General features: G+C 41.4%; 2 protein-coding genes across 3 annotated transcripts; both read left to right on the forward strand.

Moving 5' to 3' along the window:
• Window positions 1-9227: 9227 nt before the first annotated feature.
• On the forward strand, window positions 9228-15218 carry LOC127293965 (protein NLP2). 2 transcript variants are annotated; one of them, XM_051323693.1, is made up of 6 exons: window positions 9228-9613; window positions 10003-10863; window positions 11951-11992; window positions 12086-12826; window positions 13653-13845; window positions 14000-15218. In XM_051323693.1, exons 2-6 carry the CDS (start codon window positions 10084-10086, stop codon window positions 14992-14994), a joined length of 2751 nt encoding a protein of 916 aa, XP_051179653.1. In that variant the 5' UTR covers window positions 9228-9613; window positions 10003-10083; the 3' UTR covers window positions 14995-15218. The 2 variants fall into 2 exon arrangements, with proteins under 2 accessions (XP_051179653.1, XP_051179656.1); XM_051323696.1 differs by having other exon boundaries at window positions 10020-10863.
• Window positions 15219-19159: 3941 nt separating this feature from the next.
• Window positions 19160-22277, forward strand: LOC127293966 (nucleolar protein 56). The gene is made up of 8 exons (XM_051323698.2): window positions 19160-19454; window positions 19547-19761; window positions 19859-20016; window positions 20653-20840; window positions 20928-21180; window positions 21337-21485; window positions 21567-21713; window positions 21799-22277. Exons 1-8 carry the CDS (start codon window positions 19250-19252, stop codon window positions 22119-22121), a joined length of 1638 nt encoding a protein of 545 aa, XP_051179658.1. The 5' UTR covers window positions 19160-19249; the 3' UTR covers window positions 22122-22277.
• Window positions 22278-23273: the final 996 nt, after the last annotated feature.

Below are 23273 nucleotides of genomic sequence, written 5' to 3' on the forward strand. Positions count from 1 at the left end.
ATGCGATCTATTCCCCCTTTCATAGCCTGACGGTGACGGTGTGCATGCTATGTTAGTACTCGGTATAATTGCAATGGTCTATCATGCACTCTAAGGTTACTTAAATATGAACACCGGATGTTGTGGAGCTTGTTAACTCCGGCTTGAGGGAGCTCTTGTAGCCCTACACAATGAATGGTGTTTGTTATCCAACAAGAGAGTGTAGAGTATTTTCAGTTATGTGATCAATGTTAAGAGTGTCCACTAGTGAAAGTAGGATCCCTAGGCCTTGTTTCCAAACATCGAAACACCATTTATTTACTGTTCCACTGCATGTTTACTCGCTGCCATATTTATTTCAGATTGTTATTACCACTCATATTCATCCATATTACTTGTATTTCACTATCTCTTCGCCGAACTAGTGCACCTATACATCTGACAAGTGTATTAGGTGTGTTGGGGACACAAGAGACTTCTTGTATCGTAATTGCAGGGTTGCTTGAGAGGGATATCTTTGACCTCTTCCTCCCTGAGTTCGATAAACCTTGGGTGATTCACTTAAGGGAAACTTGCTGCTGTTCTACAAACCTCACTATTAATCTATGTGCTACTCTAGTGATGTTATTAAAGTACTCTATTCCTCCTCCATGATGTAATGGTGACAGTGTGTGCATCATGTAGTACTTGGCGTAGTTTATGATTGTGATCTCTTGTAGATTATGAAGTTAACTATTACTATGATGGTATTGATGTGATCTATTCCTCCTTTCATAGTCTGTCGGTGACAGTGTGCATGCTATGTTAGTACTTGTTATAATTGCGTTGGTCTATCATGCACTCTAAGGTTACTTAAATATGAACATTGAATGTTGTGGAGCTTGTTAACTCCGGCATTGAGGTGCTCTTGTAGCCCTACAAAATTAATGGTGTTCATCATCCAACAAGAGAGTGTAGAGTAGTTTCAGTTATGTGATCAATGTTGAGAGTGTCCACTAGTGAAAGTATGATCCCTAGGCCTTGTTTCCAAATACTGCAATCATCGCTTATTTACTATTCTACTGCATCTTTACTTCCTGCAATATTACTACCATCAACTGCACGCCAGCAAGCTATTTTCTGGCGCCGTTACTACTGCTCATATTCATCCATATTACTTGTATTTCACTATCTCTTCGCCGAACTAGTGCACCTATACATCTGACAAGTGTATTAGGTGTGTTGGGGACACGAGAGACTTCTTGTATCGTAATTGCAGGGTTGCTTGAGAGGGATATCTTTGACCTCTTCCTCCCTGAGTTCGATAAACCTTGGGTGATTCACTTAAGGGAAACTTGCTGCTGTTCTACAAACCTCTGCTCTTGGAGGCCCAACACTGTCTACAGGAAAAGAAGCCAACAGTAGACAGCAAGCTATTTTCTGGCGCCGTTGCCGGGGAGGTAAGGTAAAAGGTATTCACATCCTCCGACTACTAAGCTATTTCCTAGCACTGTTGCCGGTGTGTGAGTGCTCAAAGCTATTTCCTTTAGATCCTGCAATTGCATCTTTTTGTTTCTTGTTTTTATTTTTCACTAGTTAGGCATAATGGAAAACAACAGTAAGCTTTTTAATCTATTTCCTGAGTTAAGACATGGATTGTTTGATGCGAAAATTAAAAAACCTATGGAACCTTATTTGCATGCTAGTAGCAATGATATTAGTATGAACGCTTTTAACACCATTGTTGATAATGCTATGAAGAATTTAAGCTTGGGGAAGCTGGTTTAGATGAGCATGATATTTTTAGTCCCCCAAGCATGGAGGAGATAATTTACTTTGCTGATACTTTACCTCCTATATATGATGATTACAATGATGACTATCATCCACCTACTATTGAGGAGAAAATTAATTATGATTATACTATGCCTCCTATATTTGATGATTATGGTGATAATGATAGCTACCTTGTTGAATTTGCTCCCACTACAATTAATAAGAATGACTATGCTTATGTTGGGAGTAGTAATTATTTTATGCATGAGACTCATGATAAGAATGCTTTATGTGATAGTTATATTGTTGAGTTTGTTCATGATGCTACTGAAAGTTATTATGAGAGAGGGAAACATGGTTATATGCATCTTAATAATATTAAGTTTCCCCTCTTTATGTTGAGAATCTTGAAGTTACTCGTGTTTTATCTTCCTATGCTTGTCATTTTGTTCTTCATGAATTTGTTTATTTACAAGATTCCTTTTCATAGGAAGTGGGTTAGGCTTAAATTTGTCTTGAATTTGCTTTTTGATGCTCTCTCTTGCTTCAACTCTTATTTCTTGCGAGTGCATCATTGAAGTTACTGAGCCCATCTTAATGGCTATAAAGAAAGCACTTCTTGGGAGATAACCCATGTTTTTATTTTACTACAGCAATTTTGTTTTATATTTGAGTCTTGGAAGTTGTTACTACTGTAGCAACCTCTCCTTATCTTTATTTTATTGCATTGTTGTGCCAAGTAAAGTCTTTGATAGTAAAGATGATACTAGATTTGGATTACTGCGCAGAAACAGATTTCTTGCTGTCACGAATTTGAGTAGGATTTTTTGTAGCTAACTCAGAAAAATCTGCCAATTTACGTGAGTGATCCTCAGATATGTACGCAACTTTCATTCAATTTGAGCATTTTCATCTGAGCAAGTTAAGTGCCCCAGAAAAATTCGTCTTTACGGACTGTTCTGTTTTGACAGATTCTGCCTTTTATTTCGCATTGCCTCTTTTGCTATGTTGGATGGATTTCTTTGTTCCATTAACTTTCAGTAGCTTTGGGCAATGTCCAGAAGTGTTAAGAATGATTGTGTTACCTCTGAACATGTAAATTTTTGATTATGCACTAACCCTCTAATGAGTTTGTTTTGAGTTTGGTGTGGAGGAAGTTTTCAAGGGTCAAGAGAGGAGGATGATACAATATGATCAAGAAGAGTGAAAAGTCTAAGCTTGGGGATGCCCCCGTGGTTCATCCCTGCATATTTCAAGAAGACTCAAGCATCTAAGCTTGGGGATGCCCAAGGCATCCCCTTCTTCATCGACAACTTATCAGGTCACCTCTAGTGAAACTATATTTTTATTCCGTCACATCTTATGTGCTTTACTTGGAGCGTCTGTGTGTTTTATTTTCGTTTTGTTATTTTCATTCTCTGAATAAATTCATGCTTGTGTGGGAGAGAGACACTCTCCGCTTGTTCATATGAACACTGGTGTTCTTAGCTTTACTTTTAGTGTTCATGGCGAAGGTTGAAACTGCTTCGTTCATTGTTATATGGTTTGAAACAGAAAATGCTGCATGTGGTAATTGGTATAATGTCTTGAATAATTTGATACTTGGCAATTGTTGTGCTCAAATAGATCATGTTTAAGCTCTTGCATCATGTACTTTGCACCTATTAATGAAGAACTACCATCGAGCTTGTTGACATTTGGTTTGCATGATTGGTCTCTCTAAAGTCTAGATATTTTCTGGTGAGGTGTTTGAACAACAAGGAAGACAGTGTAGAGTCTTATAATGATTGCAATATGTTCTTATGTAAGTTTTGTTGTACCGGTTCATACTTGTGTTTGCTTCAAACAACCTTGCTAGCCTAAGCCTTGTATTGAGAGGGATTACTTCTCATGCATCCAAAATCCTTGAGCCAAAAACTATGCCATTTGTGTCCACCATACCTACCTACTACATAGTATTTCTCCGCCATTCCAAAGTAAATTGCTTGAGTGCTACCTTTAAAATTTCATCCCTTTGTCTTTGCAATATATAGCTCATGGGAAAAATAGCTTAAAAACTATTGTGGTATTGAATATGTACTTATGTATCTTATTTCTTATAAGTTGCTTGTTGAGCGGTAACCATGTTTCTGGGGACGCCATCAACTATTACACTTTTTTGAATATCATGTGAGTTGCTATGCATGTTCGTCTTGTCTGAAGTAAGGGTGATTTATCATGAGTTGAATGGTTTGAGTATGCATATTGTTAGAGAAGAACATTGGGCCGCTAACTAAAGCCATGATCCATGGTGGAAGTTTTAGTTTGGACAACAATCCTCAATCTCTTATGAGAATATTATCTGTTTTTGAATGCTTATGCATTAAAGAGGAGTCCATTATCTGTTGTCTATGTTGTCCCGGTATGGATGTCTAAGTTGAGAATAATCAAAAGCGAGAAATCCAATGCGAGCCTTCTCCTTAGACCTTTGTACAGGCGGCATAGAGGTACCCCTTTTGTGACACTTGGTTAAAACATATGTTATGCAATGATAATCCATGTAAATCCAAGCTAATTAGGACAAGGTGCGGGCACTATTGGTAATCTATGCATGAGGCTTGCAACTTATAGGATGTCTTATACATAACACATATGCTTTATTACTACCGTTGACAAAATTGTTTCTATGTTTTCAAAATAAAAGCTCTAGCAGAAATATAGTAATCCATGCTTCCCTCTCTGCGAAGGGCCATTCTTCTACCTTTATGTTGAGTCAGTTTACCTACTTCTTTCTATCTTAGAAGCAAACACTTGTGTCAACTATGCATTGATTCTTACATGCTTGCTTATTTGCATTCATCATATTACTTTATGTTGACAATTATCCATGAGATATGCATGTTGAAGTTGAAAGCAACCGCTGAAACTTATATCTTCCTTTGTGTTGTTTCAAAGCTTTCTACTAAGAATCTATGCTTTATGAGTTAACTCCTATGCAAGTCTTATTGATGCTTGTCTTGAAAGTACTATTCATGAAAAGTCTTTGTTATATGATTCAGTTGTTTACTCATTGTCTTTACCATTGCTTCGAATCGCTGCATTCATCACATATGCTTTACAATACGTATTGATCAAGATTATGATAGCATGTCACTTCAGAAATTATCTTTGTTATCGTTTACCTACTCGAGGGCGAGTAGGAACTAAGCTTGGGGATGCTTGATACGTCTCAAACGTATCTATAATTTCTTATGTTCCATGCTACTTTTATGATGATACTCACACGTTTTATACACACTTTATGTCATTATTATGCATTTTCCGGAACTAACCTATTAACAAGATGCCACAGTGCCAGTTCCTGTTTTCTGCTGTTTTTTGGTTCCAGAAAGGCTGTTCGGGCAATATTCTCGGAATTCGACGAAACAAAGACCAAATATCTTATTTTTCCGGGAAGGTTCCAGAAGTCCGAAGGGGAGACGAAGATGGGCCAGGGGGGCCCCACACCACAGGGCCGCGCGGGCTCCACCCTGGCCGCACCGGCCTATGGGGAGGGAGCCCTGGCGCCCTTCCGACTCCGCCTCTTCGCCTATTTAACCCTTCATGACCTAAAACTTCGACACCGATTGACGAAACTCCAGAAAGACTCCAGGGACGCCACCGCCATCGCGAACTCCAATTCGGGGGACAAAAGTCTCTGTTCCGGCACCCTGCCGGGACGGGGAATTGCCCCTGGAGTCATCTCCATCGACATCACCGCCATCTTCATCGCCATCGATGTCTCCTATGATGAGGAGGGAGTAGTTCTCCCCCGAGGCTGAGGGCTCTACCGTAGCTATGTGGTTCATCTCTCTCTTTGTGATCTAGTTGAATATCATCTATGTGCTACTCTAGTGATGTTATTAAAGTACTCTATTCCTCCTCCATGATGTAATGTTGACAGTGTGTGCATCATGTAGTACTTGGCATAGGTTATGATTGTAATCTCTTGTAGATTATGGAGTTAACTATTACTATGATAGTATTGATGCGATCTATTCCCCCTTTCATAGCCTGACGGTGACGGTGTGCATGCTATGTTAGTACTCGGTATAATTGCAATGGTCTATCATGCACTCTAAGGTTACTTAAATATGAACACCGGATGTTGTGGAGCTTGTTAACTCCGGCTTGAGGGAGCTCTTGTAGCCCTACACAATGAATGGTGTTTGTTATCCAACAAGAGAGTGTAGAGTATTTTCAGTTATGTGATCAATGTTGAGAGTGTCCACTAGTGAAAGTAGGATCCCTAGGCCTTGTTTCCAAACATCGAAACACCATTTATTTACTGTTCCACTGCATGTTTACTCGCTGCCATATTTATTTCAGATTGTTATTACCACTCATATTCATCCATATTACTTGTATTTCACTATCTCTTCGCCGAACTAGTGCACCTATACATCTGACAAGTGTATTAGGTGTGTTGGGGACACAAGAGACTTCTTGTATCGTAATTGCAGTGTTGCTTGAGAGGGATATCTTTGACCTCTTCCTCCCTGAGTTCGATAAACCTTGGGTGATTCACTTAAGGGAAACTTGCTGCTGTTCTACAAACCTCTGCTCTTGGAGGCCCAACACTGTCTACAGGAAAAGAAGCCAACAGTAGACAGCAGCGCGCGGGAGCGCATGTGGTCCTGCAAGCCCGTGCCGCGACGGCCACCGCTGATGTTCCGACGGTCGCAACGAAGCCGAAGGAATCCCGCGCGAGGCCGAGGAATTCGGGGCCCAAAAGGACAAAATTGAAGGCTGCGACGAGCCTCCTTCCTGCGTGCTTCAATTGGCGCCCCGCCTCCGTTCCTCTCCCCGCCTACACCGCCGCCACCGGAAGCCACCGCGAACGTCGCCCAGGACGTGCTCGACAACGGGTCAAGAAGGTACACATTTACAACTCTTCCTCGGTTTTCCATTGCGAGTAGATATTGAGGCCGCGTACTGTTTGGAACGGGGACACCTCGTACATGGAGATGTTGGACGAGGTGAATGTTAACCCACTCCCTCCGTTCGACGCTGGGATGGGTGGAGATGAGGACGACGCGGATGAAGGGGAAGAAGGGGACGAAGGGGAAGAAGATGAAGGGGATGAGGGTGTGGTCGAGGTGGAGGCCGATGAAAAGAGGAAGAAGAGACGGGCGAACAACTACACGGAAATTGAAGATGCCACCGTGTGTCGTGCTTGGGCCGCCGTGGGGATGGATGCAGTCTCCGGCGCCGATCAAACAGGGAAGCGCTAGTGGCAACGAATCAAGGACAAATTCCATAAACTGATGCCGCGTGTTCGCCATCCTGTCGATCGCACGTACCGATCCCTCCAAGGACGTTGGGACGCGATCAAACCGGCCTGCAGCCGGTGGGCAACAGCAATGGACCAAGTGGTGTCGAATCCTCCTAGCAGCGCAACTGTGGACGAATATGTGAGTGAATATGTTTGTACAATTGTAGTTTCGCTTTGGTGACAACATATTGACGATTTGTTGTTTGGTTTTGCAAATGTAAGACCGCATTGCCGATGCGAGGTACAGAGACATGGCCGGCAGCAAGGGCAAGAGTTTCACCTTGCTTTGATGTGCTTCAACACCTCCCCAAGTGGCAACTGAGGGACGAAGAAGTAGCACCCAAGAAAGCTGCAATGGTTGCGCTTGACGACACCGAGGATGAGAAGGAGGGCCGGAAGGTTGACAAGCCAGAGGGAAACAAGAAGGCCAAGGAGAGGCTCAAGCTCGAGGGGGGGCTGCATTGTTGAGGGACAAGTTTGATCAAATGATGAAGTCAAAGGAGGTGATAGTGGCCAAGACTTTGGAGAGCAAGCTTGTCATCATCGAGAGGAAGACGGAGGTGAGTCTTGCCAAGGTTGAAGCCAACCGAGATGAAGCAAGTAACAAGGCAAGTTGGAGGAGATGAGGATCAATGTGAAGAAGGCCAAAGCAATGAAACAACTATTGGCCGAAGAGAGGGAGATCATGATGATGAACACCAAGAACACAAATGAGCAACAACTGGACTGGTGGAAAGAGGCCTCGACGGAGATCATGGAGAGACGAAGACTAGCTCGTCAAGAGGCAAGTGGTGGTGGCTCGGTGACTGATGGAGGTGGTGGCGATGATGGTCACGGCGGGCCAACCTCGGTTTGATGCCGGCGGTGAGAGGAGATGCTGAACTATGAAATATTTTCTATGTTGTGTAATTTGATGTCTGCACTATGAACTATGCATGAAATGTTTGCATTTGATTGTGTCATTTCTTTGATCATATGCAAAGTCTTTGAAAACCCTGTCTTTACGGGTTCGGAAGCCGCTGGTTTGTTTTACAGTTTTGGTTTACGGGCTTTGTTCTGCGCCAGTCATTTTACGACCCGTAAACACGAGTTCGGTGAACTGAACTTCACTTTTTCAGTTCGCTAGAGATGCTCTAAAAAAGCTCCCTCTATTTCAGGAGAGCAGTTTTTTGCTCCTTCTAAGAGCATCTCCAGCAGAGCCCGTAAAAGGGGCGAAACTGAAAAACTTCGGCGAGAATATGGGTTTGGTTCGGAGATGGGCCAGAACGGAGCCCGAACTCGTGGCCTGGCCCGTATAACGAGTTCGGGCCCCCGAGAAACTGCGGGGCCACCCCGTATTAAAAGGGGCCGCAGAGGGGAGTCCGGTTTCTAAACCCTACCCCCATCCGCCGCTTTCACAACCACCGCCTGCCTCCTCTCCGGCGAGCCATTCCTCCTCCTCTGACGCCGCTCCGCCGCTTCCGCCACCACCCCTCCGTCCGCAATGGGGCGGTTAAGACGCGTAGGTAGGGGAGGGGGCCGAATCAGCGGCAGACAGGAACCTCGATGTCTGCCGGGTGTATGGCGGAGGCGGAGCGCGCGAGGCGGTCACGCTCCGATGGCGCATGGAAGCGGGCGGGCCGGAAATGGGCGCAAGTTATCGCGCGCCGGCAAGCGCGCGTGGAGGCGGCCGAAGAAGGAGAAGCCGAGGCCCCCCCCCCCCCCCGTCGGCTTGTGAAGCCCGCCGCTGCCGGCGCTGCCCCCGCGTGGCAACGACGATGATGACGCCGACGGGCCGCCTCTAGCCTGCGGGAGCACCTCCGAGGCGGCGGCCTTCGAGATGGCGGCACACATCGTCGCCTAGGAAACGCCGGCGAGCAAAAACCCTCTGCCGCCGACGAGAAGCGCCCCGATGACTAATCTAGTCGTTTTACATCCCTAATTACCGAATGTAGGTCGAACTATCATGTATTTTTCCTAGATTAATGTAAATTATCGACGAATTCAGCTTGATCGGAACAAATCGGGTTCAATCACGAGTTTGATTTTCTCGCGAAGTTTGATTTCTGCGTTTTGATTCACGAGTTCGTTTCTATTCTGCGCCGTGACAAAATCCAACTCTGTTCAGCATTTCGGGAGATCAAACTCAGCATTTTCGGTTATCGCGATATAGGGCTATGCTAGAGATGCTCTAATTACACTGTATGCAAGTAGGAAAAAAAGAAAAAAAATGGAAAGCAGCAGAGCAGGCCTACGGAGGAAGAAGAGCTCCTCCCACCGGATTTCTCTCTCCTATCATTCCAACCACGGGGAGGGAATCTCCAGAATCTTCTCCGCCAACCACTTCCCCTTGACTCTCACTGTTTACCTAGAATCCATCGCGGTCCCGCCGCTCCCTACAGAACTAGTTTATGTCCCTTTCGTCCGCTACAAAAATCTTCTCTTTTTCTATACAGAGATTAAGTTTCGATGATAGTGACAGGCTCGTGTTGGGGTTCATGAGACTCCTGCAGGCTGCAGGTACTTAGGTATCAGGTTGCGAGGCTCGAGCACCAACTCTCCATTCCCCTCTTCGATTCTGGGTTTTCCGTCCAAGATTTATCTGAGGTATGAGGAGACATGACCCGTGAAGAATATTCTTCTTTCAGTTTGCTTTCCTGAAGAACTGCTGCTCTGTATGAATTTCCTGCTTTTCCCTTCTTTTTTCCAAGAACTGCACTGTTCTACATCGGAGTAGATTCTCATACCAAGGAATAGATAGACATGATAGAGAATCTCACTTCTTTTTGGGAGGGAAAATCTCACTTCGTTTTGGGAGGGAAAATCTCACTTCGTGTATATTGTAGTCATTTGCATCTGTATGCTTTAGTGTGCAAAATTGTCCCCCTTGGCTCAATGCAAGTGTGAAATTATGCACAAGGGAAGAACTATTAGTACGATTTATTCTAGCAATTTTGTTTTCACTGGATGTTGCTAAATGCTGATTTTGTCTGTAGAACTGCTGCCTCTGCAGGAATCAACTGAATTCTGTGTGTCTAGGTTCGAAAAGATTTGATCTTTGGGGAGGAAGATCAGGGATGGGTGAGGTTGGGACACCAGAATATTACAGAGATGGGGGCTCGGACATGGACCTCCTCATGCTCTCAACGTTTGATGGCCTTGACAGTTTCACAGAGCTCGTCGCTGGTCCTTCGTTTGGTGACAGTATCTTGTCGTCTTTCGGTGCTTCACCTGCGCAGCAGTTGATGCACATTTCACCTTCATCGCCTCCTGTGAATTTGGAGGCACAAGGTGATGTTTCCACCACTGATGGTAGTGATTGCTCTGATGGTTTAGCCTCTAATGAGGTCAAGCACATGTGCACTCAAACAATCCCCAAGGCAGTCCATGGCGGCGTCACTCTGACGGACAGGATGCTCAGGGCATTGTCTATTCTTAAAGACGCATCTAGCAGTGGAGCAGTCCTGGCGCAAGTTTGGATCCCTGTAATAAATGGAGATCATCAAGTGCTGACCACCTCTGACCAGCCTTTCTTGCTTGATGAGAGGCTGGCAGGGTACAGGGAAGTCTCTAGGCAGTTCACATTCTCCACCGCAGAAGGACCTGGTCTGTTTCCTGGATTGCCCGGGCGGGTTTTTATATCCGGTATGCCAGAGTGGACATCAAACGTCATGTACTACAACCCTTCGGAGTACTTGAGGGTGAACTATGCGATTCACAATGAAGTCCGTGGATCCCTTGCCATGCCTGTTTTCGACCCAAGAAGCGGGTCTTGCTGTGCAGTACTTGAAGTAGTCATGACTCAGGAAAAGGATAACTTCTGTTCAGAGATGGACAATCTTTCTAATGCTTTGCAGGTTGTTTATTCTGTTCTTCATAATATATTCTTATTCAGAACTGGAGTTAGTATTTAATAGAGTTGTGGAGAAATGCATTGTAGTAAAAAAAACTACTACCTCTGTCCATTAAAGAATGTCACAAGTTTGTCTAGATTTAGATGTATCTAGACACTCCTTAGTGTATAGATACATCCGAACTTAGACAAATCTACGACATCCTTTTATGGACGGAGGGAGTACATGTTTCAAGATTACTTTTATTATCAAACTGCCTGTTTTCAATATAACAGCTTCCATTGAAGTATCCTGTCAATTTATCTACACAGTTTGTCTTGGTTACTGCTGAAATCATTGCTTTACTATTGTTTTCTTTGCAGTATGCTACAGATTCATATGTTGTACCAAACAGGCACAATATCATGAACTGAAGCAGATTGTATGAACTGAAGCATGAATTTGGTACCAAGTTTGTGTAACCAAGAGAGGTGATAAAAATCTATTCATTGTGAACTAGATTAACTAAAAAGTTGTGAAAGAAAATCATGTAGTAAGAGGGAATCTGCTTAGTGCAGCTAATTTCAGTCTAGATAATAGGACAGATACAAGAATATAGCACATTCATGCAGTATAATAAAGTTTCTTTAATCTTTTCTCAGAACTCATAGTAGTGCAAGTACACGTATATGCCCCATAAGAAAATGCTTCTGTTAGCTATACATTGAAAGTTCCAATGTTCTAGGACCTTTAGCTTCTTACACATCTTAATTCTTATCAAATTAGTAAAGAGTAAATTTTGAATAATGGCTAAAAAAAGTGTAGAACTATCATATATTTCCCCCCCTCTAAGCCAATATTCGTTGCCATGGTGTATAATGTGGTAATTTATTTTTACCACAAATCTGTTCAAAACTATCAAGAGTTGGAAAATGGAAATGAATTAATGACATTTCTAGAACTTCCATAAGTTAATTCTGTCACCAGATAGTAGCCAATTTTCAATTTTTTCCAGTCCAACCCTGTGCATATATGAATTTTAATTTGTTCCAGGATCTGTCAGTACAAAGTGTTCCTCATAGTACTAATTGTGACATTGTAATCTTTGCAGTCTGTTCATCTGAGCACCGTGAAAGCAAGGAAACATCCTCAGGTACCAACCTGTACTACCACTACAGCCATTTTTCACAGAAAGGACATGTATCAGCATAATCGTTGAAACTTAACCAAATACTCTACATTGCAGAGCCATACTAGGAATCAGGAATCCGTATTGACGGAAATATTGGACGTTCTCCGAGCTGTTTGCCATACACACATGCTACCTTTGGCACTTGCATGGATTCCAGTTTGCTCCAACAGCAATTTGAATTTGTCAGCAGAGTATGGTGACCAGCCTGTAAAGTTTGGTTTGAGGAACAAAGATGTCCTTTGCGTGCAAGAGTCTGCCTGTTATATTAATGACATGAGAATGCATGATTTTGTCCATGCCTGTGCCGAACATCCCCTTGGGAAAGGACAAGGTGTTGCTGGAAATGCAATTTTATCAAATAACCCCTTCTTCTCATCTGATGTGAGAGAATACGATATGCATGATTACCCGCTCGCTCATCATGCCCGTAAGTTTGGTCTTCATGCTGCTGTTGCAATAAGGCTGCGTAGCACATACACTGGAAGTGATGATTATGTGCTAGAGTTTTTCCTTCCACTTGCATGCAAAGTTGGTGAAGAACAACAGCTCTTACTCGACGACATCGCAGTGACCATGCAGAGAGAGTGCAGTAGTCTGAGAACAGTTTCAGATGCTGAACTGAAGCAAAATGCCATAACAGTGCCATCAGGAACAAGATGCTCGTCAGCTGATGTTTCTGTTAATTCCTGCGACCAAATTGATACTGTATCCAATGAAGTCAAAGCAAATATGCCTTTGGATAATCAGATAAGAAGCACTGCTGAGCAACTGGTGGATAACAAATATGCTAAGAAGGTCCTTTTTCATTCTCAACTTTTATCTCCCTCCTCTCATACCATTCTGGTTGGTCTTTCTGTGAGTTCGCCCTTAACTTTTTAAAAGGCCCAGTTGCTTTACAATTGTAAGTTGAACTCTGCAAGGCAATTTTGATGGATAAATTGTTGGAGCAGATTCTTATATACAAAATGGCTCATTCCGTTGTATTTTACTGCAACTATTGTAGATGTCAGCTCCTGTTGTATCATCTTCTCAGATATTTGTCTTTTAGTTTTTCATCTAAAGGTGCAGAGCATAAATAAAATGCTTCTAAAAGAAAAACCTGTATACAGTTTACTTGGTTATGCAGTAGATATCAATTTTGTGTCTTACCAAGTGTAGTTCATTAAGGTAATAGCCTTTAAAAAAAGAAGTTTCAATGTCTTTTCAATTTATAATCCAAATCTAGATAGCCAGAAATGCCCTCGTATGGTATCCAAAAGTAACATGATAGCTATATTAAATGAATATTGTTGATACGGAGACTCATATCTTTAATCAATTAGGATGCAAACATGTGTGCTACAAGAAAATCCCACTAGAAGTCTAGAACTTGAACCCATGCGAACCGATGAAGGTGTGGGCATAGGAATACAACCCGAGCAATCAAGTAATTTTCAAGACCATAGTTAAATGAGAGGATTAGATACTTGATTTCTTTGTCACTAGAAAGGTTTGATAGGGCATGGATCTGACAGTCCTAAAAGATGTGATAGGGTTGTGAGAGAGCGACAACCCCTGTACTATTTTTGTATCGGATGTAATCTAACAACGAGTGTCTAATCTCTGGTCATTTACTTTGCAGTTCGAAGCTGGCACTACATCTCAAAGTTTTAAAATCCGCAGCTCAACAGAGAAGAATGTTAGATTGAGTATCCTTCAGGAATCTACATCTTATGGACCTAAAATACGCATCTCAGCTGAGAAGAATGTCAGCTTGGGTGTCCTTCAGCAATACTTTGCTGGCAGTTTAAAAGATGCTGCAAAGAGTATTGGCGGTAAGATTTTTCATGTTCTGATGATCCTTGGATTGTTATAGGAAGAATCTGAATGAAGCACATTACTGTTTGAAAAATACCAGTAAAGCATATGATGCTGCATGAAAACAGGAACTTACAGTATCGCTGTTGTTTCTTTGCCTGTTCTTTGCAGTTTGTCCTACAACACTGAAAAGGATATGCCGGAAGCATGGAATATTAAGGTGGCCATCTCGTAAGATTAAGAAGGTAAATCGGTCCCTGGAGAAGATTCAGAATGTGATAAGTTCTGTACACGGAGTCGAAGGACTAATAAAATATGATCCGGCCACCGGATGTCTTATTTCATCAGTTTCTCCTTCTGAAGAACCTTCGATGATAAATGCTGAACATAGAAGTTCTGATCCCCTACCCATGGAATCTGACTTGTCTAGACGTAAGTTCCAACCCGATTATGATGCTTACCAAAGCGAACATCTAGACCAAGCTGTACTCCCAGAAGCACACACTGCAAAAAAGTGCGAAGATCATTTTAATTTGAATCATAAAGGGTTATTTCCAAATTCACATTTTGACAGAACATCAGAAGGGACACGGTGTCAGGATGAGTCGAATGGTTCGTATCTTGCAAAAGAAATGACCTGTGCCGTCAGAATGGATGATATGCGGGTAGAAGGAGTGAATCAGAAAAATGTGCTATGGGATTATGTTTCTATGCCACAACAATGCAAAGTAGAGGCAAAAGCAAACACGGCTGATACAAAGGTTGAGCAAAGCCTGGCATCTTCTTCCAGTATGACAGATTGTTCTAGTGGCGGTACATCAAGTGATGAAACTTTGAACATAGTTAACAGAACCAATTCGAGCATAGTCATCAAGGCCTCTTACAAGGACGATACTGTAAGGTTAAAATTACCAGCATCTATGAAATACCAGAATCTGCTCAATGAGGTCGCGAGGAGGATGAAACTATCAGTTGGCACATTTCAGCTCAAATACAAGGATGATGAAGATGAATGGGTGATTTTAGAAAGTGATGCTGATCTCCAGGAATGCCTTGATGTGCTGGACACAACTGGGTCACACATTGTAAAAGTTCAAGTACGACTAAGAGATGTTCCATGTGCTACTGGAACTTCTTCGGCTAGTAGCTCCATATCGGGTCACTAAGTCAGGGACTTAGGGTGCTTTTGAAAAAAAAAACTGGTGAAAAGCGAAGGTGTTTTGCTCATGACATAGGCTTTAGTATGACCCCGATCAATAACACATGCTCATGGCATATTATGGCAAACATGTTCATTTAATCTAGGTTGAACAATGAACACACTGATTTTGACCTGGTGGCCTAGTTGGTTAAGTATATTTTGGTAGAAATGCCAGCAAACTTCTGTTTAGACATGCATCATTACAAGTTTGAAGTACAAGACTGGTAGTACAACATGCATTTCATATTTGAAGTAAAAGAATGTTAGCTGAATTTGGATCCTAAATTACATGTTTTATGATCTGCATGATGTATATTATGCCCACAGTTATTGTGCTATGTTGTTTTGCTTATGATTTCCAGCTTCTCTAGAGTAATTAAAAGCTTGTACATCACCATAATAGTTGTAGTTCTCCACTTGTCACATCAACGATTTGTTCTAGATAAATGTTAACAATACTATTTTGAGACCATGATAAATCTCCTGTCATGTAGACGGATAAATTGTTCGACACAACTAGCAACTGATGTGTCAATTGGTTTGCTAACAGAGTAATGTGAAGCAAATTCTAGTATAACAACTTTGAGTATAGTTTCACTATACTAATGGTCATCCCAATATGTTGTCGGAGTATTGCACACCGAAGGTTGCATAATTCCTTGAACTTCCTTAGCATTTGACGAGCTCTTTCTCTCATAAATGATAAATGGTACCATGATACACAACGAGAAATTGTGATGTATTTATCTAGCCAATGTCTAAACGGTAATTTTTTATCAGGAGATACTTCAAAACCATGCTTTAGTGCATCATGTAGCACTCTTGCATCTGAAGTTGATCCTTTCCAACCAGCATGCACATGCGCAAAATCCTTCCAACCAGCAAGCACATGATCAAACTTCAGATCAAAATCACAGGCCACCATAACATGCTGTGGTATCGTTTGCTTCTTGTTTTAGTATGGTTCTTGTTGCTGGTACTTTCGAAATAATGTGTACCCTCGTATAGCGCCTATGCAATCCTACATAACTAGAAGTACAAACACAATATAGTATTCTCCCTAAATTGGTGTATCTTATTTGAACTTTCTAAAATTAAAATGAGTTTGGCATGTATACTAGTATACGTACCATACGTAAGAGTCATACACATGTGAGATTTGTAATTGCATTAAGCACTTCTCCAAAATAGTAATTGATTCGTTTGCCAAGGATGCTAAAACCAATATGGCAATGTATAGTTGGTTCCACTTTTTTGTTAATGCATACATGCATGAATATATCAACTTCCGCTTCTACGGGGACATCTCTTCCATCAATAAGGTGTTCTTTATCATCTAACTTTTGAAGTGCCTTTTGCATAGATCCTAATGATGATTTCAAATTTTATTTGCAGGAAGAAAAAAAAAGAGCGAACTTATCCTTACTGTTTGTTACAAAAAATGATTGGATGATAAGACATGCATAAAAGAATTAGACTAAAAAAGAAACGCAAGACTTTTTTTTTAAAACAAGAAAAGGACCCCTAGCTTTGATATTTGATCAGCAAGTGTGCAAACAGGGATAGAATTTTATGAAGTTCTGAAATCATGTCCTTATATTGTACTCACTCCGTCCATAAAAGGATGTTTTATATGTCTTAGAGTAAAATAATTATCAAGGAGCCTGAATTCTTTATTCACTAGTCACAAAAAACTCAACTTCTGAAGTTTATGACATAAGTACAATTTTTGGACAAGCTGTATAACACGATTCAAATTCTCTCTTTCATCATACTAATCACGAAAACTAAGAGGAACGGATCACATGGTAACCCACATGTGGCAGAGATACAAAAATTAATTGAGTTGGGGTTAGGGTTATCCAAGCTTGGGGATTTGCAAGAGGATAAAATGGAGTATTGGATATAATTGGCCTCACAGATCACACTTCTTATCTTGATTAAATTTCGGCTAGGAAGTTGCAATGTATTTTTTGTTGGATTGCTTGTGGAGAAGCTGCAACGTCAGCCATGACAATTCATTCTTGTATTATTTTGATGAGAAAATAAATTTGGGTTGCGTGATACATCTTGCCAAAAAGATGTGGTTACGCGGCACATTTTCTAACAAAAGGTTTTATGTGACTACTCCCCCAAAAGGCATATTTCTTGATATTTACTCTATACTGTAGTATTCTAGGACAAATGGTGACCTTCTACAAAGAAAATAATCATCTTTCACATAAGTTTGGTGGGATTCCATCTGTTCGGCCATTTTCATGTACTGTCGTTCTGATATTGCTTTGCAACCAACTTGAAGCCGATTTTCCATGCGTATCTTTTGTAGTGCACTGGAAGTTCATTATTTTAATTGTTCAAATTCTAAACATGATAGTTCAAAGTCCTCAGGAACAAATATGGAAGTTTTATACAAAAAATGTCAAGCCAGATAATCTCTAATTCAAAACGTTCAATCTATTACACATATATACTAGATTCCTTTTTACATACCCCCTTCGTTTAAAAATAGGTGTCTCAAATTTATTTAGATATGAATGTATCTCTAACTAAAATGCATCTATTCATCCAAATCTAAATAAAAGTGAGACACCTATGTTTAGACGGAGAAAGTACTTTTTTGCGGGTAAAAGAAGATTATATTAAGTGGTAGGGGTTACAAGAAGGTTAAAGTCAAGACATACTTAAGGTACTGGGATGAAATGTTTATGAAAGAGAATGCTAGTAACTTTTTCTTTGTGACAAGTGAACGGACCCAAGTGGGAGCATCATTTTAGCTATTGGGAGCACATTATTTTTTTTACAGAAACATCGAGTACAATATAGACGCACACATTCACGTACACCATGAGGACACGTACACACTCTCACGCCATAGTCTAAAAACATAAGATTGGCGAAGTCATCACATGGTATCTCACCATCGATGTCAACATTCAGCACTGAAGCCAGAGCAAAATAGTTGTGTTGGCTAGACTAATGAGAGTTAACAGATTAGTTGTGTTGACTTTTATAACTAAAACGTTTGGGCACACTTGATACTAACTTGGTAAATGTCTTTGCATAAGTTGAAACATGTTTTGGTACATAATACATCGTCCTTGGGCCTTCCTTCTCTTTTGGTATCGGGTTAATTGGTTTTATGACACTTCCCAAATTACAAGTTGTGTTTATGCCATTATAAAAACTAAAGTTGTGTCTATGTCACTCTTAATTCTCAATACCTCTTTCTATGCCATTTTCAGCAATACAGCATCATATATTGCCTATATATTCAGTATTTGTGCTTGTTATACTATCTATGAAAATGTTCAAATCTGTGCCAAATTGTGGGGAAATGCTGCTGAATTTTTTGCACGTGGTGTTCAATAATCTGGACCGTACTTTACACATCTGTTTAATGGACCATATGTGCCTAAAAATGGCTCATATTAGAACATTAGACTCATATTAGTGTTCTTGACATTCTGTAAAATTTTCAGATTTTTCTGAGAAGTTTGAATTTCCGGCCAAAATTTGACCAATTTCTTTTTTGATGCAAATCTGCACATAAAATGGCTCAAATTAGAGCAGTATACTTGTTTTAGTATTTTTTTCTGAAACTTTTTAAGATTTTCTGAGAAGTTCTATTTTTGCTAAAATTCGAAAATTTGGATTTTTTTGGCCTCGAAACATCAAAAGGGCGACCAAAATCTTAACGCATGGTTATTTTGGTAAATACGAAAATATAAACTGAAATACAAATATTTACTAAATTGTTTTCATGTTATTTTGCTAAAAATAGCATAGAAGAAGGTATTGATAATTGAGGGTGGCATAAACACGACTTCAGTTTTTGTAATGATATAAACAAAACTTGTAAACTGAGGAGTGGTACAGAACCAATTCACCCTTTGTTATATGTGACATGTTTGTAATTTTGTGGAAACGTGAATAACTATATAGTTATCAAAAATCACCTTCGTGCAGTTCCTTCACACACATTTTTCACATCTTATCTGAAATTCGGCACAAATTCATTATTCTTTCGGGTCGATGCGTTTTCGTCTATGGACCGCTGATCCAATCGAACGGCCCAGACATCAACGAAAACCCGCGATAAATATGCCCCCGCGAAGCTCATTCTCCCTTCTTCCCCTAAAACCCTAGCCTCCGTCCCCCGCCTCCACCCTCCCAAACCCCTCAGCCGCCGCCGCCGCCGCCGGCGAAGAGCCCGCGGCGAGATGGCGCTCTACCTGCTCTTCGAGTCCGCGTCGGGGTACGCGCTCTTCCACGCCTACGGCATCGACGAGATCGGGCAGAGCGTGGACGCCGTGCGCTCCTCGGTGCTGGACCTCAAGCGGTTCAGCAAGGCCGTCAAGCTCGCCGGCTTCACCCCCTTCTCCTCCGCCATCGACGCACTCAACCAGTGCAACGCCATCTCCGAAGGTACCGTGTCCTCTCGCCCCCTTCTCCTCTCGCTTCATGTCTCCCCAGAGGAAGGAACGGTGGGCGTGGGTTACTGATTCTGGGTGGTGCAGGGATCATGACCGACGAGCTGAGGAACTTCCTCGAGCTCAACCTGCCCAAGGTCAAGGAGGGCAAGAAGGCCAAGTTCAGCGTCGGCGTCATGGAGCCCAAGGTCGGCTCCCACATCACCGAGGCCACCGGAATCCCTTGCCAGTCCAACGAGTATGTGCAGGAGCTGCTTCGCGCTGTGCGCCTGCACTTTGACCAGTTCATCGATCAACTCAAGGTGATGGATTTTCTGATATGTTTTACATTGTGTTCAGTAAATAATACCTTTTCAGTTTCTTGTTTGTTAACTCTGTTCCTTTGATTTTTGTTTGCAGCCTTCGGACCTGGAGAAGGCTCAGCTTGGCCTGGGGCATAGCTACAGCAGGGCAAAGGTCAAGTTCAATGTGAACCGTGTGGATAACATGGTCATTCAGGCCATCTTTCTATTGGATACACTTGATAAGGATGTCAATTCCTTCTCCATGAGAGTGAGGTTGGTTCCTTATCTTGTGCTTAACTTAACTTTCTGATGCATTGGTTTAGTTGTTGCGATGAGGCTTAGATTACCTCGAAACATATGATGTTGATGCTGATGAAGGAGTCTTGAGAAAATTCTAGATAATGATACTAGAGTTGAAATTTGCTCATTACGTTTTCAGTTTAGCTGTCAGTGTAGCGACCCTTTTTTACAATCACAGGAGTTTAAAGTAGCTGATCAATGAATTTCGTTTGTATGATCAGTTTTTTTTTGTATCATTTGTGGCATCAATCATGTTTGGTCAGTATGCTATATTTACCCCAAACACAAGTCTACTATTTTGCGCAGTTCACCTGAACAAATACATCTGTCTCCGTTTATGTCAGTTTGCATATCCAGTGATGTCACTGTTTAACTTACAGTGACTATATCTTGTGTACACTGTTGTATATTTCAAAGCATATCCTATGGTATTGAAAGATCATTCTTACTAAGCAGCAGTGAAGTATATCCTATGACATGCATGTTTTTGGTGTTTTTAATGGCATTTTCTTTTTACCACTGTTGATGGTGCAACTAGTTTTGTAGACTTGTCGCTGTGATTATGTCGGTTGTATGAGTGCATTAAATTGTTGTGTAATCATAATGCAGGGAGTGGTATGGATGGCATTTTCCTGAGCTGGTCAAAATTGTAAATGACAACTACCTTTATGCTAAGCTTGCCAAGTTTGTAACAAACAAATCTGATTTGTCGGAAAAGGATATTCCAGCTTTAGCAGATCTGATTGGAGATGAGGACAAGGCAAAAGAAATCGTTGAAGCAGCAAAGGCATCTATGGGTAACAAACATGTCCACAATTTTTATTTGCTTCCCAGTAGTCGCCACAGTAGATGCGTTTTACATAATCTTCTTCGTATATTTTCAGGCCAGGATCTTTCACCTGTTGATTTGATCAATGTCCAACAATTTGCTCAAAGAGTCATGAATCTATCTGAGTACCGTAAAAATCTATATGAGTATCTGGTGACGAAAATGAATGATATTGCACCAAATCTGACCTCATTGATTGGTGAAATGGTTGGAGCTCGTTTAATCTCTCATGCTGGCAGTCTTTCAAATCTTTCAAAATGTCCTGCCTCCACTCTCCAGATACTAGGTGCTGAAAAGGCGCTGTTCAGGTAATTGTTAGCTTATATATTCTAGCACCCTGTTTTCAAGTTCTCTTATTTATATCCTTCTGCTCATATATTGTGTATCTTCTGTTTTGTCAAGCATTCAAACTTTGTCCTCTATGTTTCTGAAATATTATGATTGATGTCCTGATTTCACTGCAGAGCTCTTAAAACTCGTGGAAACACACCGAAGTATGGCCTCATATTCCACTCATCTTTTATTGGTCGTGCATCAACCAAGAACAAGGGAAGAATGGCCAGATACCTGGCAAACAAATGTTCAATTGCATCACGCATTGACTGCTATTCAGGTTAGTTAGGACTTGTTTCGAAAGGTTAAACATTCTGACTGCATTTTCTGATTTCTTTTCCCATTGGGTCATGACTTCCAGATGTGAGTAGCTCCATTTTTGGTGAGAAGTTGCGTGAACAAGTTGAGGAGAGATTAGAATTTTATGACAAGGGTGTTGCGCCACGTAAGAACCTTGATGTAATGAAAGCTGCAATTGAGGGTATGACCAACACAGCTTTGGAGGAAGGTGAGTAAACTTCTCTTCGTTGGTCACTTAAGTTCAAGTCATTTTGCATGTAAATTTACATCTTCCCTGAACAATTATTTGGCAGGTGAAGAGAACGGTGGCACATCTGCTAAGAAGAGCAAGAAAAAGAAGTCTAGAGCTGAGGCTGATGGTGACGCCATGGATCTCGACAAGCCGGCCAACACCTCTGCAGCTGAAGCTGAGCCTGAAACAGAGAAGAAGAAAAAGAAAAAGAAGCACAAGCTAGAGGAGCCCCAGGATCAGGAAATGGCAGCCACTGGCGATGACGAGACTCCCAAGAAGAAGAAGAAGAAGAAGAGCCGTGATGCTTCAGCGGATGACGAGCCTAAAACAGCCACCGAAGGGAAGAAGAAGAAAAAGAAGTCCAAAACAGCGGGAGATGATTAGACTTGTACCTCTCTGTTGCTTGGGGAAATTAAACATCTAGTGTCAATGTACAATGATGGATCTAATTGGGTCTCAACCTTTTGGCGCTGACCACATTTGGAGGTCTATAATTTAGATGAGCATGTATTGAGGAAGCCTTTCAGCCATTGCCTTTTATTCCGATGTTGTGCTTTTACTGTTTGGGATTCATGATTCATATAGTGAGTAGCCCTGTTGCACTGTAGCATCTTGGAGTTAATGTTTCTTGAATGAAGATGTTTTGTTCTGCCGAAATAAGATCCGTTTTGCTGGTGCCTGGTTTTGACATGTTTTATTTCTATAGCTGCACTGGAGTTTGCATCAAAATTAAACTTAAAAAATGTGCAGCTCCCTCACATAGAGCCTACCTTATGCAGATCATGCTGAAGATCGTTGTTGATCTCATATCTGTTGATTGATGATCCTGTGACAATTTAGAATCTTGCTCCATCCAATTGTTGCATTTGGATTCTTGCTTCTTGGTACTGGGACTGGTCCTATTTCCATCCCATTCCTAGTCTTTACGGAAATACTGTACCAGTTTTTTTTTTTAAAGTCAGCCTTCTTTTCTGTGCAACATTTGATCAGTATGAAACATACTACTGGACTCAAGTTCTTGACAAAAGAGGCTGTTGATTTATGATGGCACACTGGCTTAAAACTCATCCGGTGTGTGGCTTCAATGCCAGCCTGATATTTAACCTGATCCTGATGTTGCGGTATCAAAGCAAATGCTAGTAGCAAGCAGCTGATCCAAGCTATTTTAGCTGATCGTCCTGAGCTTATTATAAGCATATGAGTACTTCGATGCCTGAATTTACTAGTCCATCATGGTTTGTTTTACAACTACTTTGTTTTATGTGTCGATTTCATGTTTAGTGTTGCCAATTCAGAGTTAGGGTGATCACTGTCTGTCTGTGTGCACAAACCTACACAATTCTTTCCAAGGGAACAAACTACAGTACCCATCATATTGGTCAGGACTTCTTTTTTATTCAGTCATTTTATCATCAGCGTGACACTAAAGCATAATCATCAGATTCAACTTTCAAATGTTTCAAGAATTGACATTTTTGACCAGAGACCGTGAGGCAACTGCTCCACAAATTTAGGAATGACAAATTACCAAACAAC

The sequence above is a fragment of the Lolium perenne genome, chromosome 4 (genome assembly GCF_019359855.2).
Source record: "Lolium perenne isolate Kyuss_39 chromosome 4, Kyuss_2.0, whole genome shotgun sequence".
NCBI lineage: Eukaryota > Viridiplantae > Streptophyta > Magnoliopsida > Poales > Poaceae > Lolium > Lolium perenne.